The sequence below is a fragment of the Hylobates moloch genome, unplaced genomic scaffold (assembly GCF_009828535.3).
Source record: "Hylobates moloch isolate HMO894 unplaced genomic scaffold, HMol_V3 SCAFFOLD_15, whole genome shotgun sequence".
NCBI lineage: Eukaryota > Metazoa > Chordata > Mammalia > Primates > Hylobatidae > Hylobates > Hylobates moloch.
Genome location: NW_026652290.1, coordinates 3,388,839 through 3,405,652, shown reverse-complemented (window position 1 = coordinate 3,405,652; position 16,814 = coordinate 3,388,839). Strand labels below are relative to the sequence as shown.

The following is a 16,814-nucleotide window of genomic DNA, read 5'->3' as shown; positions in this document are numbered from 1 at the left end:
CATAATTAGGAGAGATTATAATGTCTTTTAATTTTTGTCATTAAGGCTGGGCGCGGTGGCTCAAGCCTGTAATCCCAGCACTTTGGGAGGCCGAGGCGGGCAGATCACGAGGTCAAGAGATCGAGACCATCCTGGCTAACACGGTGAAACCCCGTCTCTACTAAAAATACAAAAAAAAATTAGCGGGGCGTGTTGGCGGGCGCCTGTAGTCCCAGCTACTCGGGAGGCTGAGGCAGGAGAATGGCGTGAACCCAGGAGATGGAGGTTGCGGTGAGCCGAGATCGCACCACTGCACTCCAGCCTGAGGGACAGAGAAAGACTCTGTCTCAAAAAAAAAAAAACCAAAAAATTTGTCATTAAAAGAAACAAAGGCTCAAGCCATAGACTCTGGAATATTCAGCTATGACAAGAAGCCTGAGTTCCATTGCTCACTTAAAATGTTTTGTGTTTTGTTAGTTGCTGCTAAAGATCCAGCCAACGGCCGCCAGTTCAGCAGCCAGGTAAGTGGGGGAGTCACCTTTATTGTTTTAGCACCACTGTGTCCTGTGTCTTGGGCACCCACCTGGGGCAGCTTTGCAGTTCCTGTTATGGCAGAAATCTCTTCTTTTCAGGTAGATAGGCAGCTCGTTTGGGTGACAGTGATTGTCTTGCCCCCTTCAAGGTCTAGCTCACAAGGAAGTGCTTGTTAAATACTTGAGTGAATGTTCGGTTCCTTTTTTTTTTTTTTTTTTTTTATGATGGAGATGGAGTCTCGCTCTGTCACCCAGGCTGGAGTGCCCTGGGTTCAAGCATTTCTCCTGTCTCAGCCTCCCGAGTAGCTGGGATTATAGGTGTGTGTCACACCAAGCCCAGCTACTTTTTGTATTTTTAGTAGAGATGGGGTTTCACCATGTTGGCCAGGCTGGTGTTGAGCTCTTTTTTTTTTTTTTTTTTTTTTTTGAGACGGAGTCTGGCTCTGTCTGCCAGGCTGAAGTGCAGTGGCATGATCTTGGCTCACTGCAAGCTCCGCCTCCCGGGTTCGCGCCATTCTCCTGCCTCAGCCTCCTGAGTAGCTGGGACTACAGGCGCCTGCTACCGCGCCTGGCTAAGTTTTTGTATTTTCAGTTGAGACAAGGTTTCACCGTGTTAGCCAGAATGGTTTCGATCTCCTGACCTTGTGATCCGCCCGCCTCAGCCTCCCAGAGTGCTGGGATTACAGGCATGAGCCACCGCGCCCGGCCTGGTCTTGAGCTCTTGATCTCAAGTGACCCACCCGCCTCGACCTCCCAAAGTGGTGGGATTACAGGTGTGAGCCACCGTGCTGGCCCTGAATGTTCCGTTCTTATGGAACATATATGTCCCGACCAAATTGTGTTGAGGGGTTGTCACCTGAAATGGAGAATTAATCTTGTGAGATCACTGCTCGGTCTCATAAACACTACTCACTTCTTGAACTCAACATTTTATTTTATTTATTTATTTTTTTGAAAGACAGGGTCTCGGGCCGGGCGCGGTGGCTCACGCTTGTAATCCCAGCACTTTGGGAGGCCGAGGCGGGCGGATCACGAGGTCAGGAGATCGAGACCATGGTGAAACCCCATCTCTACTAAAAATACAAAAAATTAGCCGGGCGTGGTGGCGGGCGCCTGTAGTCCCAGCTACTTGGAGAGGCTGAGGCAGGAGAATGGCGTGAACCCGAGAGGCGGAAGTTGCAGTGAGTGAACCCGAGAGGCGGAAGTTGCAGTGAGCCGAGATTGCGCCACTGCACTCCAGCCTGGGTGAGAGAGCGAGACTCCGTCTCAAAAAAAAAAAAAAAAAAAAGAAAGACAGGGTCTCTCTATGTTGTCAAAGCTGGTCTCAAACTCTTGGGCTCAAGTGATCCTCCTGCCTTGGCCTCCCAAAGTGCTGGGATTGTAGGTGTGAGGTGCCACACCTGGCAAAACTCAAGATTTTTTTTTTCTTTTTTCTTTTTGAGATGGAGTCTCGCTCTGTCGTCCAGGCTGGAGTGCAGTGGCACGATCTCAGCTCACTGCAAGCTCCACCTCCCGGAGCTCTTGATCTCTTGACCTTGTGATCTGCCTGCCTCGGCCTCCCGAAGTGCTGGGATTACAAGTGTGAACCACCGCGCCCGGCCAAACTCAACGTTTTTACTGAGTTGCAAGTGGCTCTACTTTACTTGGAGCTGGAAGATGACTTACAGTATCTTTTTCCTTAGTAGATGCTTCATATTAGATACTTTTCAAAGTCAGTAGTGACTAGGCAGTAATTCACTGTCTCTGAAGTACCCTTATGAACAAGTCCTCATGGTGTCTGTGGACTGAAGGATGGTGAGGAAGGGAAGCCTGCATATCCCTAAGGGCAAGGTCCAGGTCTGATTTATTTCAGGGTCTTATATTGGGCTTTCCCATTAATAGACTGTTTCCAAAACTTCAGTCCTTGGAATACCAACTTCCCAATTCTTGCTCTGTCTACGTGTTTCGTATCATCTACTGAATATTTTTCTAAATATTGTCTCTTCCTTTTACTCAAATGAAGCACTTTGCTAAAGCATCAGTTCATCGAGATAGGCTGGGCGCAGTGGCTCACGCCTGTAATCCCAGCACTTTGAGAGGCCGAGGTGGGTGGATCTCTTGAGGTTAGGAGTTCGAAACCAGCCTGGCCAACATGGAAACCCCATCTCTACTAAAAATACAATATTTAGCTAGGCGTGGTGGTGTGCGCCTGTAATCCCAGCCACTCGGGAGGCTGAGGCAGGAGAATTGCTTGAACCCTGGAGGCAGAGGTTGCAGTGAGCCTAGATCATGCCACTGCACTCCAGCCTGGCTGACAGAGTGAGACTCTGTCTCAAAAAAAAAAAAAAAAAAAAAAAAGCTGGGTGTTGGCCAGGCACGGTGGCTCAAACCTGTAATCCCAGCACTTTGGGAGGCTGAGGCGGGTGGATCACGAGGTCAGGAGATCGAGACCACCCTGGCTAACAAGGTGAAACCCCATCTCTACTAAAAATACAAAAGATTAGCTGGGCGTGGTGGCAGGCACCTGTAATCCCAGCTACTGGGGAGGCTGAGGCAGGAGAATCACTTGAAACCGGGAGTCAGAAGTTGCAATGAGCCGAGATTATGCCACTGCACCCTAGCTTGGGCAACAAGAGCCAAACTCCATCTCAAAAAAAAAAAAAATAATAATTGGTGCCGGGCGCAGTGGCTCACGCTTGTAATCCCAGCACTTTGGGAGGCCGAGGCGGGCGGATCACGAGGTCAGGAGATCGAGACCACAGTGAAACCCCGTCTCTACTAAAATTACAAAAAATTAGCCAGGCGTGGTGGCAGGCGCCTGTAGTCCCACCTACTCGGAGAGGCTGAGGCAGGAGAATGGCGTGAACCCGGGAGGTGGAGCTTGCAGTGAGCTGAGATTGCGCCACTGCACTCCAGCCTGGGTGACAGAGCGAGACTCCGTCTCAAAAAAAAAAAAAAAATAAAAAATAAATAATTATAATTGGTGACATGCAAGTTATATTTTTTTCTTTTTTTAAATTTTGAGACAGGGTCTCACTCCTGCTCAGGCTGGAATAGTGGCACGACTATGGCTCACTCAGACTCAACTTCCTGGGCTCAAGTGATCCTCCCACCTCAGCCTCCTGAGTAGCTGAGACTACAGGGATGTGTCACCACACTTGGCCAATTTTTATATTTTTTCTTGAGACAGGATCTTGCCATGTTGCTCAAGCTGGTCTCAAACTCCTAGACTCAAGCATTCCACCTGCCTTGGCCTCCCAAAGTGCTGGGATTACAGGCGTGAGCCACTGCAGCTGGCCAAGTTTTTTTTATAATGCACAGTAAAATAAAATCACAACCGCTAAAACAAAATAATGTTGGTCTCCAATCCCACCACGTAACATCCTCACGCTGGCTCCCCTGTGGGAAATCCTCTGGTAGGACTGCAGTAACCTTTGGGTTAAGGAATGACTGTCATGTGAGTCAAGGTCTGCTTTATTCCTTGGCTCTGAGAGCAAAGCTCAGGAATTATTTCAGGTGAAACCTGTCCCCATTTCTTCCTTAGGTCTCCATTTTGTCAGCAGTGGAGCTCATCTGGAACCTGTGTGAGATTCTTTTTATTGAAGTGGCCCCAGGTAAGCGGGGAGTATCTCACCATAATGTCATAGGTGTCCCCTTCCATCTTCTGCTCTTTCCTCATCTTTCCTGTGCATGGTGATGAGTGTGTTATTCCTGAGAATGTTCTTCCTATCATCATAGCCACAGGAAATCGTTACAAAACACGCAAAGAAACCTGACCATTTTGTCAGGTACTGCCAAAAGAATCATGCAGAGTGCCTCCAAGACACCTAAACCCTGACAAGTACTGAGAAATATTAAACTAGTGTGTGAAAGGGGATGTCAATGTTAACATCATGGACTGGCCAAGCTTAAGAAAGTTTTATGAATGTGGGGTGGGATTAGGTGGTGAGAGGCAAAGTCACGTTGGGAATTCTGTCACGAATCTTTGGGACAGGGCAACTCTGTGTGTTAACTCTGCCAATGGGAATTTTTCTTTTTTTTTTTTTTTTTTTTTTTGTTTTTTTTTTTTTTTGAGACGGAGTCTCGCTCTGTCACCCAGGCTGGAGTGCAGTGGCGCAATCTCGACTCACTGCAAGCTCCGCCTCCCGGGTTCACGCCATTCTCCTGCCTCAGCCTCTCCGAGTAGCTGGGACTACAGGCGCCCGCCACCACGCCCGGCTAATTTTTTTTGTATTTTTAGTAGAGACAGGGTTTCACCGTGGTCTCGATCTCCTGACCTCGTGATCCACCCGCCTCGGCCTCCCAAAGTGCTGGGATTACAAGCGTGAGCCACCGCGCCTGGCCGCCAATGGGAATTTTTCTGTTGATCTTTTTTTTTTTTTTTAAAGTGGATAAAGCAGCAAACATTTATTATCTCACAGTTTCCATGAGTCAGAAATTCAGAGAATGCTTAGCTGCATTCTCTGTGTCTGAATATCTCACAAGGCTAAAATCAAGGTGTCAATTTGGGCTATTGTTATCCCAAGGTTCAACCAGTGATGAGTCCACTTTTCTTTTTAATTTTTTTTTTTTGCACACAAAACAATAAACATTTCCAAAAAGTACATACAAACAAACAGATGCATATCAAACATATTAGGAAGGTTGCCCATGGGAAGACAGGGAATAGAAATGGGGGGTGGGAATTAAAGAAAATAAATGAGAGAGGGACTTTGTATGGATCAGTGATAATAACTCAATCCTCTATTTGACAAAGAAGAAGGAGAAGGAAGAGGAAGAAAAGGAAAGTGGGATAAAGGATCAGAAAGGGAGGAAAATAGAAAAAATTAGAGTATGACTCCAGGTTAGACCTGGTTTGTTGTCGCTGGGTTGGTTGGTTGGTTTGTCTGTTGTATTTTTCATATGTTTCGCCATGTTGGCCAGGATGGTCTCGAACTCCTAGCCTCAAGTGATCAACCCGCCTCGGCCTCCTAGAGTACTGGGACTATAGGCGTGAGCCACCACGTCCAGCCCCCACATTGCTTCTGGCCTCTGGTAGACCTCTCAGACGAGGCGGCCGGGCAGAGGCGCTCCCCACATCCCAGACGGGGCGGCCAGGCAGAGGTGCTCCTCACTTCCCAGACGGGGCAGCCGGACAGAGACGCTCCTCACTTCCTAGATGGGGTGGCGGCCGGGCAGAGGCGCTCCTCACATCCCAGACAATGGGAGGCCAGGCAAAGGCGCTCCTCACTTCCCAGACGGGGCGGCCGCGCAGAGGCACTCCTCACTTCCCAGACGGGGCGGCCGCCCAGAGGCGCTCCTCACTTCCCAGACGGGGCGGCCGGGCAGAGGGGCTCCTCACTTCCCAGACGGGGCGGCCGGGCAGAGGGGCTCCTTACTTCCCGGACGTGGCGGCTGGGCAGAGGCGCTCCTCACATCCCACACGATGGGCGGCCAGGCAGAGACGTTCCTCACTTCCTAGATGGGGTGGCGGCTGGGCAGAGATGTTCCCCACCTCCCAGACGGGGTGGCGGCCAGGCAGAGGCTGCAATCCCAGCACCCTGGGAGGCCAAGGCAGGAGGCTGGGAGGCGGAGGCTGCAGCGAGCCAAGACCACGCCACCGCACTCCAGCCCGGGCAACACCTAGCACCGAGTGAGCAAGCCTCCGTCTGCAGTCGCAGCACTTCGGGAGGCCGAGGCAGGCAGACCACTCGAGGTCAGGAGCTGGAGACCAGCCTGGCCGACATGGCGAAACTGCGCGTCCAGCCAAAGGAGAAAAACCAGGGATGGGTGGTGGCGCGCGCCGGCAATCCCAGGCAGCCCGCAGGCGAGGGCAGGAGAATCACGGGAGCCTGCAGCGAGCCGAGTGTACTCCAGCCTGGGCCACAGAGGGAAGAAAAGAAAGAAGAAAAGAAGAAAGCGAGGAAGGAAGGAAAGGAGGGAGGGAGGAAGGAAGGAAAGGAGGGAGGGAGGAAGGAAGGAAGGAAGCTTTTTTTTTTTAGGCAGAGTTTTGCTCTTGTTGCCCAGGCTGGAGTGCAATGGCGTGATCTCGGCTCACAACAACCTCCACCTCCTGGGTTCAAGCGATTATCCTGCCTCAGCCTCCTGAGTAGCTGGGATTACAGACATGTGCCGCCACGCCTGGCTAATTTTGTATTTTTAGTGGAGATGAGGTTTCTCCATGTTGGTCAGTCTGGTCTTGAACTCCCGACCTCAGGTGATCCGCCCGCCTCAGTCTCCCAAAGTGCAGGGATTCCAGGTGTGAGCCACTGTGCCCGGCCTTCTGTTGATCTTGAATTAAACTGTGGTCAGTATAGTGTCATGGCCTGTATGAGCTCTCTGTGGATCTGCTGCAGCTTTTTTGCATTTCTTTTAAGGATTTATGTTTGGTATTTTCCATAAATGAGTAGTAACCTCTGTGTAGCCCTAGTATTTTATTCACACTTTCTCTAAAGAAGCGGGGAACTTGAAATTAGAGTTGGTTGTTCAGAAGCCTCCCTTCTCCAGTGGATTTTTGAGGAGGTTACAGTTGGCCCTTTGTATCTGCAGGTTCTACATCACGGATACAGAGCGCCGGCTGTACTCTGCCATTTTATTTCATTTTATTTTTATTGATTGATTGAGACAAGTTCTCACTCTGTCACTTAGGCTGGAGTGTGGTGGTACAGTCAACAGCTATTGCAGTCTGGACCACCCAGGCTCAAGTGATCCTCCTGCCTCAGCCTCCTGAGTAGCTGGGACTACAGGCACAGGCCACCATGCTAGGCTAATTTTTTGTGTATCTTTGTTGGGGGAGGGGACACAAGGTCTTGCTCTGTCACCCAGGCTGGAGTACAGTGGCGTGATCACAGCTCAGCAGCCTTGACTTCCTGGGCTCAAGCAATCCTCCTGCCCAGCCTCCCAAGTAGCTGGGACCACAGGCATGCACCACCACACCCAGCTAATTTTTGCATTTTTTGTGGAGAGGAAATTTCGCTATGTTGCCCAGGCTGTTCTTGAACTCTTGGGCTCAAGCAGTTTGCCCATCTTGGCCTCGCAAAATGCTGGGATTATAGACGTGAGCCACCATTCCTGGCTCGGCTAATTTTTTTTTTTTTTTGTAGAGATGGGGTCTCCCTATGTTGCCCAGCCTAGTCTCAAACTCCTGGGCTCAAGCGATCTGCCTGCCTCAGCCTCCCAAAGTGCTGGGATTATAGACATGAACTACCATGCCCGGCCATACGTTTTGTTTTGTTTTGTTTTGTTTTTTGAGACAGAGTCTCACTCCGTCACCCAGGCTGGAGTGCAGTTGTGCGATCTTGGCTCACTGCAACCTCTGCCCCCTGGGTTCAAGCAGTTCTGCCTTAGCCACCTGAGTAGCTGGAATTACAGGCATGTGCCACTACGCCCAGCTGATTTTTGTATTTTTAGTAGAGACAGGGTTTTACCATGTTGTCCAGGCTGGTCTTGAACTCCTGAGCTTAGATGATCCACCTGCCTTAGCCTCCGAAAGTGCTGGGATTCCACGTGTGCGCCACCAGCCCCCTGGCCATATGTTTTTATCATCGTTGCATACCTGGCTGCTTGCTAGCTAGTCACTGTCGGTTCCTAAACGGCCATTACTTATGTAGCTATTAAGTATTTGTGAAGAATCTGGAGTGTGGGGTAGTGAGGTCTGCATTCCATGTTCACCCCTTTCTGGGGTCAGTTAAAGATGGAGCTGCCTGGCACAGAGGTAATATTTGGTGAAAGTGCATTTGCTTTTTCCTAGCACAGTCCTTCATTCAAGACCATGTGTGTGACTGCTTAAAAGGGATAAACCTATGTAGTCAGCTTGTCTGCCTTAACGTTCTCTGTTCCTTGGATAAAGGAACTTGCTGCAGATGAAGCTGAGGCTTTTGTGTGTGATGAGAGTCTCTCCTCCCAGCTGGCCCTCTCCTCCTCCATCTCCTTGACTGGGTCCGGCTCCATGTGTGCGAGGTGGACAGTTTGTCGGCAGATGTTCTGGGCAGTGAGAATCCAAGCAAACATGACAGCTTCTGGAACTTGGTAAGACAGGCCGGGCCCCCACCTCCCACCATGTGTCCTACTGTCCCTGGTGCTGCCGGGTGGGTCTGAGGACACCCACCGAGCCCCCAGCAGTAGGCTGGCTTTTGGAGTCTGTTACTATGGAGACTCTTTTGGATCTTTTCTTCCCTGCTCTTTGGGAGAGTCTAAAACTGAGGTACCATGTAAGAAAAATAATGCTTTGAAGATTTTCCTGGGTAAAAGGAAATTTGATTTCTTTGTGGATCTAAGGAAGAGAAGACACAAAAGGGAATACAAAACCGTTTTTGTTTGTTTGTTTGTTTGTTTGTTTTTTGAGACAGGGTCTCAGCTGGGTGTGGTGGCTCATGCCTGTGATTCCAGCCAGCACTTTGGGAGGCCAAGTCAGGAATCTCTTGAGCCCAGGAGTTTGAGATTAGCCTGGGCAACAAAGTGAGACCCTCCATCTCAAAATAAATTAATAAATAAAAATATAAAAGAAAAAAGATAGTCTGACTCTGTTCCCAGGCTGTTGTGCAGTGGCCTGATCTTGCTCACTGCAACCTCCACCTCCTGTGTGGTCCTACCACCTCAGCCTCTCAAGTAGCTGGGACCACAGGTCTGGTCCCAGCCACCACCATGCCTGGCTAATGATATAAAACCAATTGACAGGGGCTGGGGTGCACACGGGGTTGGATGTAAATGAGCTTGCACGTCACTTTGGATTATCAATTTCGAAGTCAGCATGTCGTATGTGTGTATATGGATGTATTTTCTATGTGTTAGGTATTTCCATTCACCTCTGCTGACTGACCCAATTGGGAGGTGGCAGGGAGGAGATGGCTAGTTGACTGGGATAATGGAAAGTTGACTAAACTTATAAAACCTGAAATTGGGAACAGATTGTGAGGACAAAAAAAAGAAAAGAAAAGAAAACCTGGAATTCGGCCCGGCATGGTGGCTCACAGGAAGTAGTGGGCCAAATGTTTGAGTCTCTGATTAATTCGCCAAGGTTTGTTGTTGTCGTTTACAGACAGGGTTTCGCTTCGTGGCCTGGGCTGGAATGCAATGACGCGATCATGACACAATGCACCTTTGATTTCCTGGGCTCAAGCAATCCTCCCACCTCAGCCTCCTGAGTGGCTGGGACTACAGGCGCACACCACTACGCCTAGCTAGTTTTATTTTTTATAGAGGTGAGGTTTCACTGTATTACCCAGGCTGGTCTTGAACTCCTGGGCTCAAGCAGTCCTCCCACCTTGGCCTCCCAAAGTGTTGGGATTGCAAGTGTGAGCCACCATGCCTGGTCATTCACTGAGTATTTATCGAGTCCCTACTATTGGCAAGGCACCAAGGAGACACCATGACTAAAACAGGCAAAGATTCCTGCCTTTATGGAGTTTATATCCTGTGTGTGGAGACAGAACGGCAACACATAGGCTAGTACCATGTATCCTGGCACATAGTGAAATGCCCTAGCAAGGTGCCAAGAAGGAAGGGGAGGCTGCAAGTGCTGGAGCGGCATCAAAGAAGGCCTCCCTCATGAGAGATTGGAGGTGAGACCTGAAAGAGGTGAGGAGAGCTAGGCCGAAGAAAGCATTCCAGATAGCAGGGCCTGTAGATGCTGTGTTCTAGAGCCAGGGTGGGGCAGGAGGGGCTGTGCTGTGTAGGGGTAGGTGGGAGGGATGAGCTGGGGAGATAAAGACAGAGAGATACCAGGCCAGGTCTGACACGGCCCCCTGGGCTGTCATTGAGACTTTAGCTTTTTGCAGCCTACATAGCAGGGTGACTAACAACATGGTCTGTGGTGCCACACTGCCCGGGTTAGCATTCCAGCTCTGCCTTTTACTAGCCGTGAGGTGGGTTTTTTTCTTTTTTGAGACAGAGTCTCTCTCTGTCACCTAGGCTGGAGTGCAGTAGCATGATCTCAGCTCACTGCAACCTCTGCCTCCGGGGTTCAAGTGATTCTTCTGCCTCAGCCTCCCGAGTAGCTGGGACTACAGGCACGCGTCACCATGCCCAGCTAATTTTTGTATTTTTAGTAGGGATGGGGTTTTACCATGTTGGCCAGGCTGGTCTCAAACTCCTGACCTTGTGATTCGCCCACCTTGGCCTCCCAAAGTGCTGGGATTACCAGCATGAGCCACCATGCCTGGCCTTTTTTTTTTTTTTTTTTAAATATGGTTTCACTGTGTTCCCCAGGCTGCAGTGCACAATCACCACTCACTGTAGCCTTGGCCTCCAGGTCTCCAGTGGTCCTCCTACTTTAGCCTCCCAAGTAGCTGGGACCACAGACATGTGCTACCACCACCAGCTAAAGTTTTTATTTATTTATTTATTTATCTATCTATTTATTTATTTATTTATTTTTTGAGATGGTGTCTTACTCTGTTGCCCAGGCTGGAGTGCAGTGGTGCTATCTCAGCTCACTGCAACCTCCGCCTCCCTGGTTCAAGCAGTTCTCCTGTCTCAGCCTACTGAGTAGCTGGGATTATAGGCATACGCCATGATGCCCAGCTGGGTTTTGTTTTTTTGGTTTTTTTTTGTATTTTTAGTAGAGATGGGGTTTCATCATGTTGGTCAGGCTGGTCTTGAACTCCTGACTTCAAGTGATTTGCCTGCCTCCCTCCATCCCAATGTTTTTTGTTTTTGTTTTTGAGCCAGAGTCTCGCTCTGTTGCCCAGGCTGGAGTGCAGTGGCATGATCTCGGCTCGCTGCAAGCTCCGCCTCCCGGGTTCACGCCATTCTCCTGCCTCAGCCTCCCGAGTAGCCGGGACCACGGACGCCCGCCACCACGCCCAGCTAATTTTTTGTATTTTGTTTAGTAGAGACGGGGTTTCACCATGTTAGGATGGTCTCGATCTCCTGACCTCATGATCTGCCCGCCTCAGCCTCCCAAAGTGCTGGGATTACAGGCATGAGCCGCCCTGCCTGGCTAACCCAATTATTTTTAATTTTTATTTATTTTTTGAGGCAGAGTCTCACTCTGTTGCCCAGGCTGGAGTGCAGTGGGGCGATCTCAGCTGGGATTATAGGCTCTCGCCATCTTGCCTGGCTCATTTTTGTATTTTTAGTAGAGATGGGGTTTTGCTGTTTTGACCAGGCTGGTCTCAAACTCCTGACCTCAAGTGATCCGCCTGCCTCAGCCTCCCAAAGTGCTGGGATTACAGGCTTGAGCCACCATGCCCAGCCAAATTTTTTTATTTTTTGAACTCCTGGCCTCAAGCAGTCCTCTTGCCTTGGCCTCCCAAAGTATTGGGATTACAGGTGTGAGCCACTGTGCCCGGCCACTAGCTGTGAGATCTTGAGTGAGCTACTTAACGGCCTTAAGGGTCCTCTTCTGTCCAGTGGAGATAATAATACCTGTCCCACGGGGGTGTTGTGATCACTAAATTAGTTAAAGGACATAAATGTGGGTGAAGTAGTTGACATGGTTGATGCACAGTAAAAGCTAGTCTTTTAATTCTAAGCTATATGGGGTGAGGGGGCATTGGAGAGCTGAGCAGAGGAAGCCCGAGATCTTAGGTTCCCAAAGGCTGTCCTGGCTGCCATGTTGAGACTACAGCAAGGATGGAAACAGGCCAGTCTGGATTCTGCTGTACTAAGCCAGGCAAAAGATGGTGGTGGTGTAGGCTAGAGATGTTTGAAGAGAGTTGATGGGGTTTGCTGATGGATTGATTTGATGTGGGCATGCAAGAAATAGAAGAATGTGGGAGGATGAGGTTGGTGAATTGGAGGCAAACTGTTATTTAATTTTAGACATGTTATGTTTCTTATGTGTGTGTGTGGGTTTTTTTGGTTTTTTTTTTTTTTTTTTTTTGAGATAGAGTCTCTGTTGCCCATGTTGGAGTGCAGTGGTCGGATTACAGCCCATTGCAGCCTTGACTGCCTAAGCTCAGGTGATCCTCCCACCTCAGCCTCCCAAGTAGCCAGGACTACAAAGGGGTGCTACCACGTCCAGCTAATTTTTGTATTTGTAGTGGAGACGGGGTTTTGCCATGTTGTCCAGGCTAGTCTCAAACTCCTGGGCTCAAGCAATCCACCCTCCTTGGCTTCCCAAAGTGTTGGGATTACAGGCGTGAGGCACCATGCCTGTCCGACATGTTACGTTTTAAGATGCCTATTCAAGATCCAAGTGGAGGTGTTGACTAGGCACTTGGATATACAAAGCTGGAATTCAGACAAGGAAGTTTGGGCTAGGAGGAAAAGTTGGGAGTTATCAGTATGTATATGTATATATATTTGTGATTTTTTTTTTTTGAGATGGAGTTTTGCTCTTGTTGCCCAGGCTGGAGTGCAGTGCCTTGAATACTGAATTAGTGAATATGGAACCATTGCTTCTAGGGGAAATACAGGGTTAGATTCCTGCAAGCCTTTGGTCACATTTTGTTCAACCAATCAATATATAACCGATCACTTGTTTTATGTGTGTATCTGTTTAGAGACAACTTACTTGACATAATATTGTTGATTCATTAACAATGAAGTCGGCCAGGCGCGGTGGCTCACGCCTGTAATCCCAGCACTTTGGGAGGCCGAGGCGGGCGGATCACGAATTCAGGCGATCGAGACCATCCTGGCTAACATGGTGAAACCCCGTCTCTACTAAAAATACAAAAAATTAGCCGGGCATTGTGGCAGGCGCCTGTAGTCCCAGCTACTCGGGAGGCTGAGGCAGGAGAATGGCGTGAACCTGGGAGGTGGAGCTTGCAGTGAGTCGAGATCGTGCCACTGCACTCCAGCCTGGGCGACAGCAAGACTCCATCTAAAAAAAAAAAAAAAAAAAGAACTCAGGGCCAACAGCAGTATAGCAGTATAATTTGTGTCTGAATGAAGCTTATCTAACACCTCCCATAGTTCTTGCACTTAGCAACACTAGAAAGCACTTCAGTACTACACTTGGGGACCCAAGAAAATGTACAAAAATTTAAAAATGTGGCACTAACTGCATCACGATAAATCCTTGTTTAGTGTGTGTCAAGCAACTCAATATTCTTGCCACTCTGAATTTTGATTGGAAAGTACCACAAATACTGATTTGGGGGTTACAGATAAATTTTAGTGAGTAGGCAGATTCACAGATAAAGACTGAACAGCGAGGACTATTTGCATTGAGTGTATTTTATGTTATGTTATGTTATTTTAGATGGAATCTCACTCTGTCGCCCAGGCTGGGGTGCAGTGGCATGATCTCGGCTCACTGCAACCTCTGCCTCCCGGGTTCAAATGATTCTCCTTCCTCAGCCTCCCAAGCAGTTGGGACTACAGGCATGCACCATCACGCCCGGCTAATTTTTGTATTTTTAGTAGAGACAGGGTTTCACCATGTTGGCCAGGCTGGTCTCGAACTCCTGACCTCAGGTGATCCACCCTTCTCGGCCTCCCAAAGTGCTGGGATTACAGACATGAGCCACCACGCCTGGCCTGAGTGTATTTATTTTACATATTTATATTTGAACTGGAACTTTTATGAACCATTTTATTTAATGCATTCTGATATTTTCTATTATTTCATTTTAATTTTTTTCCAAACAAAACTTCTCACATATTTATTATTGAACCAACCTACTATTGTAGAGCTTAGAATCAGAGAAAAACCATTTTCTCAACAAAGTATGTCCACCTTTCCAGGTAGTGGTGACAGTTTCGGCTTGCTGTGATAAGATGATAGTCTTACGTGTTGACTCATGTGTAATTCCTGGCAGACCCAGCTTGGTTCTTCTCCAGTCCCTCCCCTTGGGGTTGTAGCTAACTGTATTAGCAGTTTTGTTTTATTTTGTTTTGTTTTGTTTTTTTGAGACGGAGTCTTATTCTGTTGCCCAGGCTGGAGTGCAGTGGTGCAATCTCAGCTCACTGCAACCTCCACCTCCCAGATTCAAGCGATTCTCCTGCCTCAGCCTCCCAAGTAGCTGGGACTACAGGCGCCTGCCACCACGCCTGGCTAATTTTTTGTATTTTTAGTAGAGACGGGGTTTCACCATGTTAACCAGGATGGTCTGAATGTTCTGACCTTGGTATCCGCCTGTCTTGGCCTCCTGAAGTGCTGGGATTACAGGCGTGAGCCACCACGCCCGGCCCTGTATTACCAGTTTTAATCTGAATCCACTGGTGAATGGGACAATTTTGCTTTTGTTTCTTGGCCAGGAATTGCATGACCCTTGACGTTTTGTGAGAAGACGGTGGGAGAAATGATCAACAGCACACACCATGATGGTGGAAAAGGGGTGGGGGGAAGCGGGTAGAGGAACATGTTTTTCTGTTTCTTTTTTTGAAAAGCTGGGGCTGGGTGTGGTGGCTCATGCCTGTAATCCCAACACTTTGGGAGGCTGAGGTGGGGAATCACTGGAGGTCAGGAGTTCGAGACCAGCCTGGCCAATATGGTGAAACCCATCTCTACTAAAAACACAAAAATTAGCTGGGCGTGGTGGCATATTCCTGTAATCCCAGCTACTCGGGAGGCTGAGACAGGAGAATCGCTTGAACCCGGGAAGTGGAGGTTGCAGCGAGCCGAGATTATGCCATTGCACTCCAGCCTGGGCAACAAGAGTGGAACTCTGGAAAAAAAAAAAAGGTGGTCACAGGCTATAATGGACTACAGCTGGCTGTTTGAAAAACATAGTGGAGGTGACAAAGCCATGAGATTGGATGTGATAGATTACTTCTGGAGGGAAAGAGCCATCATTCTTCCCAGGGCAGACTCAGGGGCAGAAAGAAGCCTATGTGTGAGGAGTTAAAAAGCCAAAGTGTGGGGTGAGGGGACTGGCCTCCTTACGCCTCAGCAGGGCCAGGCCTCCTGCCAGTGCTCATGGGCCTGGATCTCCTCCCAGGTGACCATCTTGGTGCTGCAGGGCCGGCTGGATGAGGCCCGACAGATGCTCTCCAAGGAAGCCGACGCCAGCCCCGCCTCTGCAGGCATGTGCCGAACCATGGGGGACCTGATGAGGACAATGCCCATTCTCAGTGTACGTGGGGTAGCTTTACTCTGCTGGGTCACAGGAGATGCATGATTCACTAAATATAAAGGGTTTGGATGGGATGACGTCTCATGGCTGGTCTCCCCCTTAGCCCGGGAACACCCAGACACTGACCGAGCTGGAGCTGAAGTGGCAGCACTGGCACGAGGAATGTGAGCGGTACCTCCAGGACAGCACATTCGCCACCAGCCCTCACCTGGAGTCTCTCTTGAAGGTCTGGGAAGCAGCTCAGAGTGCATCCATGTTGGCTTCCTGTGGGGGCTGTGGCTTCCAGTGCAGCAGTGGCAGGAGCTTGGTCCTCCTTGGATAGGGCTGTCTGTCGCTCTGCCATGATGGCAAGAGCTTTCAGACTAGTTGAAATCCAGTGCCCTTAGCTGAGAGCAGGAGCATTATGGAGAAGGTGCCCCTGAGAGGAGGACAGAGTTCAGCACAAATGTCTCTCTCCTCAGATTATGCTGGGAGACGAAGCTGCCTTGTTAGAGCAGAAGGAACTTCTGAGTAATTGGTATCATTTCCTAGTGACTCGGCTCTTGTACTCCAATCCCACAGTAAAACCCATTGATCTGCACTACTACGCCCAGGTGAGTGAGCTCGGGCTGGGAAAGGGTGGGGGTAGAGTCCCGGGAGCGCCCTCGTGGGTCATTCTCTTTGAATTCCTCCCTGAGGAACAGGAAGACCTTTCCTTTGGCCCTTAGTGAAAGAACATGGCACCCTTCTCTGGGGTTCCTTATACAGCAGCCCTGCCTGCCCCCTGAGTCTCTGCTTCCATCCTCGGGATTGAGTGTCTCATCACCTTTCCACAGTCCAGCCTGGACCTGTTTCTGGGAGGTGAGAGCAGCCCAGAACCCCTGGACAACATCTTGTTGGCGGCCTTTGAGTTTGACATCCATCAAGTAATCAAAGAGTGCAGGTAGGATCTCTGCCACCCCCCACTCTAACCATTTTTAGCTGTACAAATATCACCACCTTGTGTTTCTAGAGTGGCCTGTTCCTTCCTTACCCTTCTTCCCTCAAACCTGCTATCTTAGTCCATCTCACGCTGATATTACAGAATACCTGAGACCAGGTAATTTATAAAGAAAAAGATTATTTTCTCACAGTTCTGGAGGCTAGGAAGTCCAGGATCAAGGCACTGGCAATGTGGCTGGTGAGGGCTGCTCTCTGCTTCCAAGATGGCACCTTGAACACTGTTCTCAGGTGTCAGATTCACTGACCTCAACTGGCTCTTTGTAGATCTGCGCATGGGAAGAGTTTCCTTCGCCCTACCTGCTCTTCTTGTTTTGGCCAAAAGAATGCCAGGGCTTCAAGAAAATGATACTAGATTTGGGGAATGAAAAACAAGTTTTTTTGTGTGTTTGTTTCTGGG

General features: G+C 49.3%; 1 protein-coding gene across 4 annotated transcripts in view; it reads left to right on the top strand.

The window, feature by feature from the left end:
* NUP85 (nucleoporin 85) overlaps positions 1-16,814 on the top strand; it is a 34,813-nt gene that overhangs the window by 9,667 nt on the left and 8,332 nt on the right. For 2 of the 4 annotated variants that reach the window (XM_032177587.2, XM_032177585.2), the window contains exons 6-11: positions 4,036-4,105; positions 8,377-8,498; positions 15,302-15,436; positions 15,540-15,662; positions 15,898-16,029; positions 16,252-16,358. In XM_032177587.2, the coding sequence (XP_032033478.1) occupies positions 4,036-4,105; positions 8,377-8,498; positions 15,302-15,436; positions 15,540-15,662; positions 15,898-16,029; positions 16,252-16,358 (689 nt within the window). Of the gene's footprint in view, positions 1-374; positions 501-4,035; positions 4,106-8,376; positions 8,499-15,301; positions 15,437-15,539; positions 15,663-15,897; positions 16,030-16,251; positions 16,359-16,814 lie in introns of those variants that run through there. The other 2 variants (XM_032177586.2, XM_032177588.2) reach the window with 2 other exon arrangements.